Source organism: Pelodiscus sinensis, chromosome 8 (genome assembly GCF_052426305.1).
Source record: "Pelodiscus sinensis isolate ZL-2025 chromosome 8, ASM5242630v1, whole genome shotgun sequence".
NCBI classification, from domain to species: domain Eukaryota; kingdom Metazoa; phylum Chordata; order Testudines; family Trionychidae; genus Pelodiscus; species Pelodiscus sinensis.
In genome coordinates this window covers 31,608,759-31,620,914 of record NC_143059.1, presented here as the reverse complement: position 1 = coordinate 31,620,914, position 12,156 = coordinate 31,608,759, and the positions used below count along the sequence as shown (strand labels likewise).

Here is a 12,156-nt window from a genome sequence, read left to right as displayed (position 1 = left end):
CTCACTGCCAAGCCACTGAAGGAGGTGACCAATAAGAGATGGCATAGGATTAGCCAATCTGTAGAATACCTGTAGGCTTCTAATACACCACAGGTGCTCTGAATTAAAAGCTCTCACCCACAGTCTTGCTTTAATCTCCTTTCCTGAAGGAGACATTAAAGATGGAAGTCATCAGATAATCCTCTGCTCTGCAGGATTATTTCCCTCTGTGTCAGTGCTAGATAGGACTTGAGCGGTCTCCCACAATGCAATCCCACAGCTTTAATTTTGTTACGGTTATAAAAAAAAATGCAGCTCAGAGTTATGTTCCTTGCACCATCAGCATCATGAGCAATTCATCTCTCGCCTGCTGACACTAAGTACTTCCAGAAAGTCACACCACCCTTTTAGCAATTGCCTGGCCATACGTATTGGTTATTCTTGCCTAATCAGCACTTCCAAATAATGAAGAATAGCCAGTCAGTGTCTGCAGCTGAAGGGAATTGCACTCCTGGGGACAGCATTTCCAGGAATGATGGAGAGGAGCCTGGCATCATCCAGGGAACTCACTTAATGCAGAGTCTGCAGCCTGGCCAGGCACCCATGTAGTTCATTTCTACAGTTTTATTTTGATTGGCTCTGCCCAGTATAACAGCTGCTGATCATCTTTTGCTTTCACACAGTTCAGCCAGAACTAATGTTAACATCACTGATTTCAGGTGAGACCCTGAGAGATTAGCTAGGTGAGATTAGCTAGTGAGACCCAAAGACACCATGCGTTCAAGTATGCCCTGGAAAATTTATAACCAACTGGACATAGCTACAGATCACACAATTCAATATTATGTAAAGTCCTCCTCTCCCCTATGCCCTAGAACATCCTGCTCACAGGAAAGCTCTACCTTTCTTCTCTGAGATGGCCAGCCTCATAGCTTGCTTTGCAATGTTCCTGTGGTCTTTCTTTGGAGCCGCCAAACTAGTCTGATCCTGTCACTAGCTCTGTTTAGCTCCTGGAAACTATGCAGGTCTCCAGTACGGCTGTACTCCAAGACTGCTGGCTGTAGAACTGTGATGGGAACACTGTAATTCAGGTGAGGGTATGTCGCTCCCATACTGTTGTCCTTTGTGTTGCTAGCAACAATCCCTGCATATGGAGATGAATAAAAAGAAGATAAAGTATAATTTGTGAACTCTTTGGTTACATAAGAAGTTAAGAACTTAAAAAATGCCCCAAAACAACAGATAGATTGCAGGACCTAAACAGAAGCATGTGTCCTTTGCTACTTTGTATCAAGCATAGACAATCTTATTCCTCAAATCTGGCATATCAGTGCAAATGGAAAAAAGGCCAGAGTAAGATAAAGAATATCATTCTTTGTATTTATAATTATTTGGATTATTTACAATGTTTTGTATTAAATAGCTATTTACATCTGTACCATGTGATAGAACTTTGCAAATCAGGGTAAGTATTCTAACTTTTTTTCAGATGGGAAAACTGACGGACAGATTATTAAATTCCTTTGCTTAAAGGCTACACAATTTAAACAGTACCACAACTGGGGATAGGGTCTTAGGGTATGTCTACACTACCCTCCTAGTTCGAACTAGGAGGGTAATGTAGGCATACCGCACTTGCAAATGAAGCCCGGGATTTGAATTTCCCGGGCTTCATTTGCATAAGCGGGGAGCCGCCATTTTTAAAACCCTGCTGGTTCGAACCCCGTGCAGCGCGGCTACACGGGGCACGAACTAGGTAGTTCGAACTAGGCTTCCTAGTTCGAACTATCGTTACTCCTCATTTCACGAGGAGTAACGGTAGTTCGAACTAGGAAGCCTAGTTCGAACTACCTAGTTCGTGCCCCATGTAGCCGCGCTGCACGGGGTTCGAACCAGCGGGGTTTTAAAAATGGCGGCTCCCCGCTTATGCAAATGAAGCCCGGGAAATTCAAATCCCGGGCTTCATTTGCAAGTGCGGTATGCCTACATTACCCCACTAGTTCGAACTAGCGGGGTAGTGTAGACATACCCTTAGTGCAGAGACTCCATAAGAGAAACTTTCTATTCTGAAGGGGACATAACTAACAGAGAAAATAGCAATTCCCTTTTGAAAGCTAAAAAACACTAACAAAAAAGGATACAAGTACTGAACCATCCTCTTGACGTAGCCCACACTTTCTATTGATAATATAGAGACACTGAAGAATGAGGTATCACAGCAGCAACAATTAGTAATTGCATTTTGTGGCTGTAACCATATACAGGGAAAGATCTCCTAGCTCTCTTGCTCGCTCTCTCTCTCATTAGCAAGCACATGCCACCAGTATTTCAAACAGCCCTGCAAGATGCTTTCTGAAAAATGTGTACTTATTAAATTTGATACATAAAAAAATTGTTCCCTCCCCAGGCTTGTGAAGATGCTGATTGGAACAGGGCCTAAAATTGCCCTAAAAGTGGGGCTTCATACTTGAAGTAAGTAGTCCTACATAACAAAAAAGTACTCAAATTCTTATATTTAGGCACATGGTTTGCTTAAGAACATACGAATGGCCTTACTGGGTCAGACCAAAGGTCCATCGAGCCCAGTAGCCTGTCTGCTGACAGTGGCCAGCACCAAGTGCCCCGGAGCGATTTGTCTCGTGCCATCCATCTCCAGCCTCTGACAAACAGAGGCCAGGGACACCATTCCTACCCTCTGGCTAATAGCCTTTTATGGACCTAACCTCCATGAATTAATCTAGCGTCTCTTTAAACTCTGTTATAGTTCTAGCCTTCACAGCCTCCTCTGGCAAGAAGTTCAACAGGTTGACTATGCACTGTGTGAAGAAGAACTTTTGCTTATTAGTTTTAAACCTGCTACCCATTAATTTCATTTGGTTTCCTCTAGTCCTTATATTATGGGAATTAATGAAGAACTTTTCTTTATTCACCCTCTCCACACCACTCATGACTTTATATACACCTCTATCATATCCCCCCTCAGTCTTCTCTTTTCCAAACTGAAAAGTCCCAGTCGCTTTAGCCTCTCTTCATGTGGGACCTGTTCCAAACCCCTAATCATTTTAGTTGCCCTTTTCTGAACCCTTTCCAAGGCCAAAATATCTTTTTTGAGGTGAGGAGACTACATCTGTACACAGTACTCAAGAAGTGGGCATACTGTAGTTTTATACAGGGGTAGTAAGATATTCTAGGTCTTATTTTCTATCCCTTTCTTAATAATTCCTAACATTCTATTTGCCTTTTTGACTGCCGCAGCACAGTGTGGACGTTTTCAGAGAACTATCCACGATAACTCCAAGATCTCTTCCCTGATTTGTTGTAGCCAAATTAGCCCCCCATCATACTATACGTATAGCTGGGGTTATTTTTTCCAACGTGCATTACTTTACACTTATCCACATTAAACTTCATTTGCCATTTTGTTGCCCAATCACTTAGTTTTGTGAGATCTTATTGAAGTTCTTCACAGTATGCTTCTGTCTTGACTATCTTGAACAGTTTAGTATCATACGCAAACTTTACTACCTCACTGCTTGCCCCTTTCTCTAGATCATTTATGAAGAAGTTGACTAGGATTGGTCCTAGGACTGACCCTTGGGGGACACCACTCTCCATTCTGAAAATTTACCATTTATTCCTACCCTTTGTTTCCTGTCTGTTAACCAGTTCTCAAATTGCTCTCTCAGAATGTGGAGGATAAGAGAAACAGATATAGCCCAGAATAGTGCAGGCAGGAACCATGCAGTGCTGCCAGTACAGGCAGTCCCCGACTTACGCGGATCCGACTTATGTCGGATCCGCAGTTACGAACGGGGCTGCCCCAGAGTACACGGACTGCGGGACCTCGCGGTCCTGCCGCCCGTGTACTCTGGGGCTTTGCTCTGCGTCTCCCTGGTCTGCAGACCAGGAAGACGCAGAGCAAAGCCGCGGAGGGGCTCAGGCAGCGAGGCACCCCAGGCGTGCCTGGACTGCCCCGCCGCCGGCTTCCCCGCGCTTTGCAAAGCCGCGGAGGGGCTCGGGCAGCGAGGCACCCCAGGCACGCCTGGACTGCCCCACCGCCGGCTTCCCCGCGCTTTGCAAAGCCGCGGGGGGGGGCTCGGGCAGCGAGGCACCCCAGGCACGCCTGGACTGCCCCGCCGCCGGCTTCCCCGCGCTTTGCAAAGCCGCGGAGGGGCTCGGGCAGCGAGGCACCCCAGGCACGCCTGGACTGCCCCACCGCCGGCTTCCCCGCGCTTTGCAAAGCCGCGGGGGGGGGGGAGGGGGGCCTCGGGCAGTGAGGCATCCCAGGCGCGCCTGGACTGCCCCGCCAGCTTCCCCGCGCTTTGCAAAGCCGCGGGGGGGTGCTCGGGCAGCGGGGCACCCCAGGCGCGCCTGGGCTGCTCCGCTGCCGGCGTCCTCAGAGGCGCTCCCCGTCTCCCTGGTCTGCTGGTCTCCAGCAGACCAGGGAGACAGGGAGCAAAGCCGCGGAGGACCCAGGCGGCGGGACCACGGTGCATCTCGGTCCGCCACCCGAGTCTTCCTGGTCTGCTGGGGGGGAGGGGGGCGCAGCTAGTAGGCCACCCCCCCAGCAGACTAGGCTTTTCTCCGGACGCCTGTGGCAGAGCAGCTGGGGTGCTGCCGGTTGGTCCCGCAGCGCTGCTCTGGGCACTACTGGTGCAACCCAGCAGCACCCCAGCTGCTCTGGTCCTGATTCAGCCGCTGCTGGTCTGTTTCAGCAGTGGCTGAATCAGGACACCTGGGGCAGAGCAGATGGGGTGCTGCTGGGTTGGTCCAGTAGTGCCGAGGAGCGGCGCTACTGGAGCAACCCAGCAGCACCCCAGCTGCTCTGCCTCAGGCGTCCCCAAGTCAGCTTCTGCTGAAACTGACCAGCGCTGACTACAGGAAGCCTGAGGCAGAGTTGCTCTGCCCCAGGCTTCCTGGAATCAGCTGCTGATCAGTTTCAGCAGCAGCTGACTTGGGGACACTTGGGGTTCTTAAGTTGATTCTGTATGTAAGTCAGAACTGGCGGTCAGTTTCAGCAGCGGCTGAATCTGGACGCCAGTTCCGACTTACATACAGATTCAACTTAAGAACAAACCTACAGTCCCTATCTGGTACGAAACCCGGGGACTGCCTGTACAACTCTGCTACTTTTCCCTACTCCTGGCTTAGAACTTCAGCAGCTTTTCCAGCCTTGAACAGCTCTATACTCCCCTGTACTCTGATAGTGAAGTGAAAACATCTCATGCCTGCCCTCTCATTAACCAGCTACTAAAGAATGTTGAATTATATAATTTGAGATATACACAAATGGATAACAAGAGACCACCAAAAATCTTTTCTCTCGTTACCAGACCCAGAATCTCAACTATGATTTCAAAGAATGAAAAGAGGTATTAACTTACTTAGGCCCTTGAAAAAGGTTTCAGCTAGTCACAATGAAAGGGAGTAGCAAGTTCAAGTAAGGAAGTATCATTTAGTGGTTAAAACAAAACTGGGAATCAGGAGCCCCAGATGCTATTGCTATGTTTCATGACTGTATGTGTGACCTGAATGAAACTCTGTATTTCAGTCTCCCCATTGAGAAGGAGGAAATAGTCTTACTCTAAAAAGGCATTGTGAGGGTTAATTTTGGTGACACATTCTGAAATCCTAATATGGAAAGCATTACGGAAGCTTCAACCTCGTCCTACCTTTTATGCGATGGTGGTCATATACACATTGTTAAAATCTTTGTAAAAGTAAAAAGGTCTCTCTTGAACAAGTGGTCATGAGAACAGAGAAAGCATCTAGCAGCACCCAGCAGCGTGATTCCTTACATGACTGACCAATCCCTTCATGTGGGGTGAGAAGGGGAGGAAGAGAGATAAATGGAGACAAAACATATTTACCAAGGAGCTTTCCGCTGTTTGTAGAGAGAAGGGCTCCCCCACTTGAGCCACCATGCACTGCACAAGTTGTCTGAAGCATTACTGGCTTGTCATCCACGGTGATCACAGCTGACAAGATTCCTGATGTTACCGATGGGCCACAGCTCTGGCCAAATGCACCAAAACCAACAACACTCACTTCTTCTCCTGCATGGAGGAGACAAAAGGCAGCAAGAATCAGGTGGTGGAGGAGAGGTAAATAAAAAGGGAGAATTCATGTAGTAAATAAGCAGTGGGAGCAGATGAGCACTCAGACAAGATGTCGCCTGTAATGGAAGAAGTCAGAAAAGAGAGAATGCAATGTGACCTAGAAACAGAATGTTTGTCGAAGTGTTAGCAACACTTAAAGCCATTAGGGAAAAATTTCCCAAGCACAATTTGAAAATAACCCCTATAAGCCACAATAAGGACATCTGTAGTTCTCATTTTCTGTCCATATTTGTAACTGCCTTAGATATAATTTTTTTATTCTTCTGCCCAAGTTTGTTTTTGCTGTTTATTAACATTGTACTATTGATTGCTTCCAGTAGCATACTGCCCTTCACCATGTTGTCGTCAGGATATAAAAGGCTTCACACTACCTGGTAGATGTAAAAATGACCTCCATAGTGAAGTGAGACATGCCTTCACTACAACTTACCTTGTTTACCATCCTTCAGACAGATTGCAGGTCATGGGACAGCATAAATATACAAGCGGATGCAAACATTTGATACATAATCTTTAGTGAAAATCAAGTACATCACATCGGTGTTCCTTTCCTCTGCTTTGCACTTTATGTACTGGATTCATGCACTGTAATAATGACTCCATATGCAGATGCAGCAAACCATGTTTGGTGACAGCACACTCAGCTTTGGACACCAGAAAGTATTTTACTTGGAGGGGATGTCCAGGACACTAACTCAAACATAATCCCAGTCTTTTCCTCTGCCAAACAGCTAAATAAGAAGGGATATTTGTTAAATGTCTTACCCTGCAAATTGGCAAGAATCTTCCATCATTAAATGAAACTGCTGAATGCAGCACTTCCTTTAGTACCATTGTATAAGTCTAGCAGTTGTATCCAAGTCTAACTCTTTGCCATATCAACCCCTGTTCTAAAAGGTAAGTTTAACCAACCATAATCACATAGCTCTTTGTGCTTTCACTTCTCTAGCTAAAGATTCAGGCCCTCAGAGTTTATCAAATTACCACTCAGAATCAGACATCCAACCCCATGACCAGAGAAGCTACAAGCATGACAATAAATAGAAGAATAGTTACCTGCACAAAACTTAGAAGCTAAAACAGGTTTTGTAAAACAGAGTGCGTTTTCCTCTAGTTCCACCACTGCTATATCATAGGGAGAATCCTCTTTTGTAGCAAACACCACTTTCCCTTTAAGGACACCACCCCTATGAGCAAATACAAACAACAGAGCTTTTCAGTGTAAGTTCAAAAGTGCTAGTTTTAGAAAGGAATACAGACTCCAAATCTAATGATATTCTACATCGGGTTCATGCCTCCAAGTTTACCATGAATGAAGTTCACTCTCAAGGAAGCAGGATTCAACTCTTCAATACCTATGGGCATTACACAATCCCAAGAAATCCCTCATTCCAATATGGTGTAGGTAAAACAAAACTGGTTCCAAGCAGATTAAACACCCCATGTGGGACACATCCCACCACCTCAGCAATCCACTTGGTCCCCTACTTATCCCAGTACCACAATCTTAAGGGCACAACTGATCAGCACTCTCAGTTCTGAGCCGAGCGCCTCTCTAGAATTGCTTAAACAGAACCCAGCATCTTTACCACTTCTTATCTGGTGGGACAGAATGGGTGCATCTACACAGTGCCAAATTTTGAAATAACCTGCTATTCCAAAACATCCCTTACTCCTCATGGAATGAGGTTTACTGGGACATTGGAATAGTGAGCCCATTATATTTTGAAATAACGAGCTTGCTGTGAAGACACAGGATAGGTATTTCGAGATATTCCGGTATCCTGAAATAGTGTTGGGCTGTGTCTACATTGGCACCTTTTTCAGGAAAAGGGATGCTAATGAGAAGTCGGAATTGCAAATGCCGCGTGGGATTTAAATATCCCACGCGGCATTTGCATGAACATGGCTGCCGCTTTTTTCTGGCTTGGGGCTTTGCCGGAGAAAAGCGCCAGTCTAGACGGGATCTTTCGGAAAATAAAGCCTTTTCCGGAAGATCCCTTATTCCTCTTAAAATCAGGAATAAGGGATCTTCCGGAAAAGGCTTTATTTTCCGAAAGATCCCGTCTAGACTGGCGCTTTTCTCTGGCAAAGCCCCGAGCCAGAAAAAAGCGGCAGCCATGTTCATGCAAATGCCATGGGGGATATTTAAATCCCCCACGGCATTTGCAATTCCAACTTGTCTCATTAGCATCCCTTTTCCGGAAAAGGGTGCCAATGTAGACACAGCCTTGCAGTGTAGACAGAGCCAATGATATAAGGTTGCACTGAAAATAAAAGGCAACAGGGAAGAGACTGTTTTAACCACCTCTCGATCTGACAAAGCCTCCAGCCCCTTGGAATGTTACGTACCCCTGAGATTTCACTCCACATGCACATTTAGAACAGGAAGCAGGGGAATGCATCACTCAATGGAATGAAATCCAACTTATGTAAAAGTGTCATGCTGGCAGAAAGACTGCCTTTTTGGATTAAAAAAAGATGACACAAAAAAGGGATCTTAAGAAGAATGCCATCTGCCACAGGTAGACCGTGAGACAGGGACCTGGGGGTGAGAGAATAAAAACTCGAGTGAACCTATGATCTCAGGCAGACTCCTGGATCACTGCTTGGATTATTAAGAACTATGACTATTAGTGATAGCCTGACTACAACAGGAGCATGTAACTTTTCAGACAGACATTCTAAATAACACACCTCCTCCACCACTGGGGATTTGTAGAAGAGCGCTGCCTCATTCTTCCTCGCATCTGAGTTTAACACCCCTTCTACTCTCCAGCTGCAACTGTAGGGGGTACTCCCTACAGGTCATGTTTGCTACTCCCAAGTTGGCTGTTAGGAGGCACTAAAAAGGAATAGATCCTTAGAGCCCTGCAAATCTGTGAAAACCTGCAAATCAAACATGGAAACAAATTTTATAACTCCCGGGGATACAAGAGACATTCACTCTTTCAGTAGCACTCTGCCTCGGGAGGGGGAAGGGGGGCATAAATTGGGTATTAAGCCTGGAAGTCTTCAATTTTGAACCTTCCCACTGCTGAAGTCCCCAAGTGCCCTTCATAAATGATAACTTCCTTGTAATCCAAAATGTTTTTAGTTACAAAGCGTTGGCAACAATACATTGTTTACAGAATACCAAAAATTCCCCAGATTAATACAACTTGCTTGGTTAGTCCATAGTACTTAATGGACAAGTTGTGTTGTGCATACTTCTCTGAAATTTGTCATTTGCACTGCTTGCTATACAGTAAAATTGCTGTGTGCAAAGCAAGATGGATTTTGGAATGCATTAACTCGTCACACATTAGGCTGAATTTAGTGATCATATTAGAAGCATATTGATAAACACCAAGGACAGACAGTAATTTTAATTCATAAAACATATTTGACCTCTGGAAGAATGTAAAAAAAAAGATGCATAATGTTTGATCCTTCTTATCAAATACAGAGGCTGCCAAACTAATTTGCAGTAGAGCCCCATCAGCAAAGTGCAGAGCAACAAGATGACTATCACATCTGGTGAAAGGGCAGTCAGTAATGAGTGATATCGTCTTTTGCACAGCCACATATGGGATCCTCTTGTTGGCATCAGGTTTGAAGGCTAACTGCATGCTGACTCTGGGCATGACAAATCAAACATAGAATATGCACGTGCAAAGTTGGGTCAGTTAGTGTTTGAAATGTAAACACCAGCCATTTCATCCTCATTATCCAGAACTGCCTGGTTGCTCAGAAATTTGGATGGCAGTGTTTGTTAGGATATGCACAGAAGTTTTACTAGAAACTTCAAAATGGCCATTTAAGGAACAGAATAGAGGGTAAAGTATATTATACTTCACAGATTATTGTATTACCATGAGGGTTGTGCTGTCCTATTTACTGGTTATTAAAGATAAATCAAAATGAAAGTCAAGACTTACTTTTCAAGGCTGTGTTGGTCCTTTACACAGACACCAAAGGCTTCATTCACTACATGTCGACAGGTCACCACTAGCCTTGAACTGACCAGCACTCCAGATCCCCACACTTGGCCACACTCCACCAAAACCACAGTAGATAGGAGGTGCTCTGCAGGCCTGTGGCTGGCTGGCACATTCCTGACAGGCTTAGCAACCAATTGCACATGAGGCCACCAGCTTTTCATAGAAATGCCAGACTCAACTAAGATGCTTCTGATATTCTCCAGGATATGGCCAATAGAACAAACCAATGTCAATCCAACCCATTCATTGGCCTTCCAACAGAGCGGAGCCACAATTATTCCAACTAGGTTGAATCCATGTTCAGAGAACACGAAGACCCCTCCTCCTTCAGTGCCAGGCAAGCAACGAGCATCAGTCAGAATAAGGACATTGCCTTCTCCAGCTATGTTACTCACTACCCCTTTACTAAGGGTGTTCATAAAAATGTCTGGGCAAAATGAGCCGAAAGGGGAGCCACAGGCAAAAAGTGTGTCACCTTTCCTCAGTGACTCTGCCAGCACACAGCTGACTTGAGCTGTACCAGGGGAGTTGAGGTCTGGGATTTCCAGTAAGGCAAACCAATGCAAACAATGTATATCATCCAAAAATGCTCCACACTCCTGTTCATGTTCACTCTTACAAAAATGCCACTGCTCGGCACAGCTGAAGACCTTGGAGAAGGTATCCTGAAAATCTGGGCAGGGCACTATCATAAGGAGTTTGGCCTCATGCTGCCTGAGGGTGCTGGGGCCCCCCTGTTGGCTTGAAAGGGGATTGAACCCCAGAACTGGACTGCAAGCCTCCAACTCTCTGCCCAACAAACCCCTGGGGTCCTCTTTGCTTCTACTTTCTGTAGGCCAGAGAATCTGGATCTGAATATCTGGGGAGAAACTATTTGCCAGCAGGACTTTGCATTGGAGCCAGCTGCCCGGCTGTGCTGCTCTCACCTCCTCCAAGAGGAAAGGAGAGAAGAGGGCTCCATGGCAGAGCACAATCCCTGGACTCTGGCTCAAGATGACCCCACTACAGCTCCAGGGTCCCAGGGCTGCAGCCCCCGCCGAGTTCCCACGTGCAGTAAAAGCAGTGACGACGCAGCAGGCCCTCTCCCCAGACAGCAGCAGCATCTCAGGCCCACGCCTGGACACGGACCCTCGACAGGAGCACGGCAGAGGTGAAGGAGCAATGGCAAGAAGAGGCGCAGGCGGCGCGGGGAGGGCACCGGCAACAAGCGCGCCCGCGGGGCGACTATCGGGGGGGGGCAGGGAGCGAACACTAGAGCCCGGCGGGGACGAGAGCCAGTAGCGCTGCTGCCTCTGGCCAGTCACACCGTGCCGGGGGGAGGGGAGGCAGTTGGGTGCCGGATACCTGTCACCCTCCGCGCGCACCGAGCGCCCCCGTCTCGCGCAACCATCCTCGCTAGCTCCGCCCGTAGTCACGTGAGGAGCCCACAGGCTTCCGTTTTATTGGCCGGCGCGTCCGCGAGCGAGCGGGGATTGGGTGGCGTCTCTCAGGCACCTACGCGGCGGGGGGAGGGGGCGCTACCGCGGGCCTAGCTCCCAGGCGTGGCGGGTGTCCGCGGAGCCCACCCCGAGCGGCGCGCGGCCTGCTGGGAGCCGGCACAGCAGCGCCTGGCCCGCCTCGCGACGTGGCACCGCGCTTCGCCTCCGCGCGGCTAGCGTGGGGGAGCCGCTCCGCCGGGCTGGGCGAGACAGCGCGTGAGGCAGCGCCTGGCCGCCTGCAGGGGTGGCGGGGAGCCGGGCCGTGTAGCCTGGAAGGGACCTCCAGAGATCAACAACTCCAGTCCCGCCCTCAGGGCAGGGCCAAGCACCGTCTAGACCCGTGTTTCCCACTTTGGTGACCACGGAACCTTTTAAACTTGAAATAATTTTGCAGCACCCCTAATAGTTAATATATGGAGCTAAAAAAAGTAGACCACAACTAAGGCTCAAAATAAATGCTAACCACGGTCATGAGGGCAACATTTAGTTTAATTGCACATATTTAAAAATAAAAATCACATTTTTTAAAATAAAATGATTTTGTAATGGAATTTTCTCGCAGAACCCTTATTTTCACTTTGCAGAATCCTGTGGAAC

The 12,156-nt window shown here is 47.3% G+C and overlaps 1 protein-coding gene across 1 annotated transcript; it reads right to left on the bottom strand.

The window, feature by feature from the left end:
• Positions 1-727: 727 nt before the first annotated feature.
• On the bottom strand, positions 728-11,729 carry TYSND1 (trypsin like peroxisomal matrix peptidase 1). Its single transcript, XM_006122774.5, has 4 exons — positions 10,019-11,729; positions 7,155-7,285; positions 5,850-6,035; positions 728-1,123 (listed from the first exon to the last, which is right to left on the bottom strand). The coding sequence occupies exons 1-4, from the start codon at positions 11,182-11,184 to the stop codon at positions 906-908; spliced, it is 1,701 nt and encodes a 566-aa protein (XP_006122836.3). The 5' UTR covers positions 11,185-11,729; the 3' UTR covers positions 728-905.
• Between the last annotated feature and the right edge of the window lie 427 nt (positions 11,730-12,156).

Coding starts and splice junctions, on each gene's coding strand:
- TYSND1 (XM_006122774.5), bottom strand. CDS start 11,184: ATGCTGCTGCTGTCTGGGGAGAGGGCCTGCTGCGTCGTCACTGCTTTT. Junction 6,036..7,154: donor AGCTTCTAAGTTTTGTGCAG/GTAACTATTCTT, acceptor TCCTCCATGCAG/GAGAAGAAGTGAGTGTTGTT. Junction 1,124..5,849: donor AAACAGCGGAAAGCTCCTTG/GTAAATATGTTT, acceptor CTCCATATGCAG/GGATTGTTGCTAGCAACACA.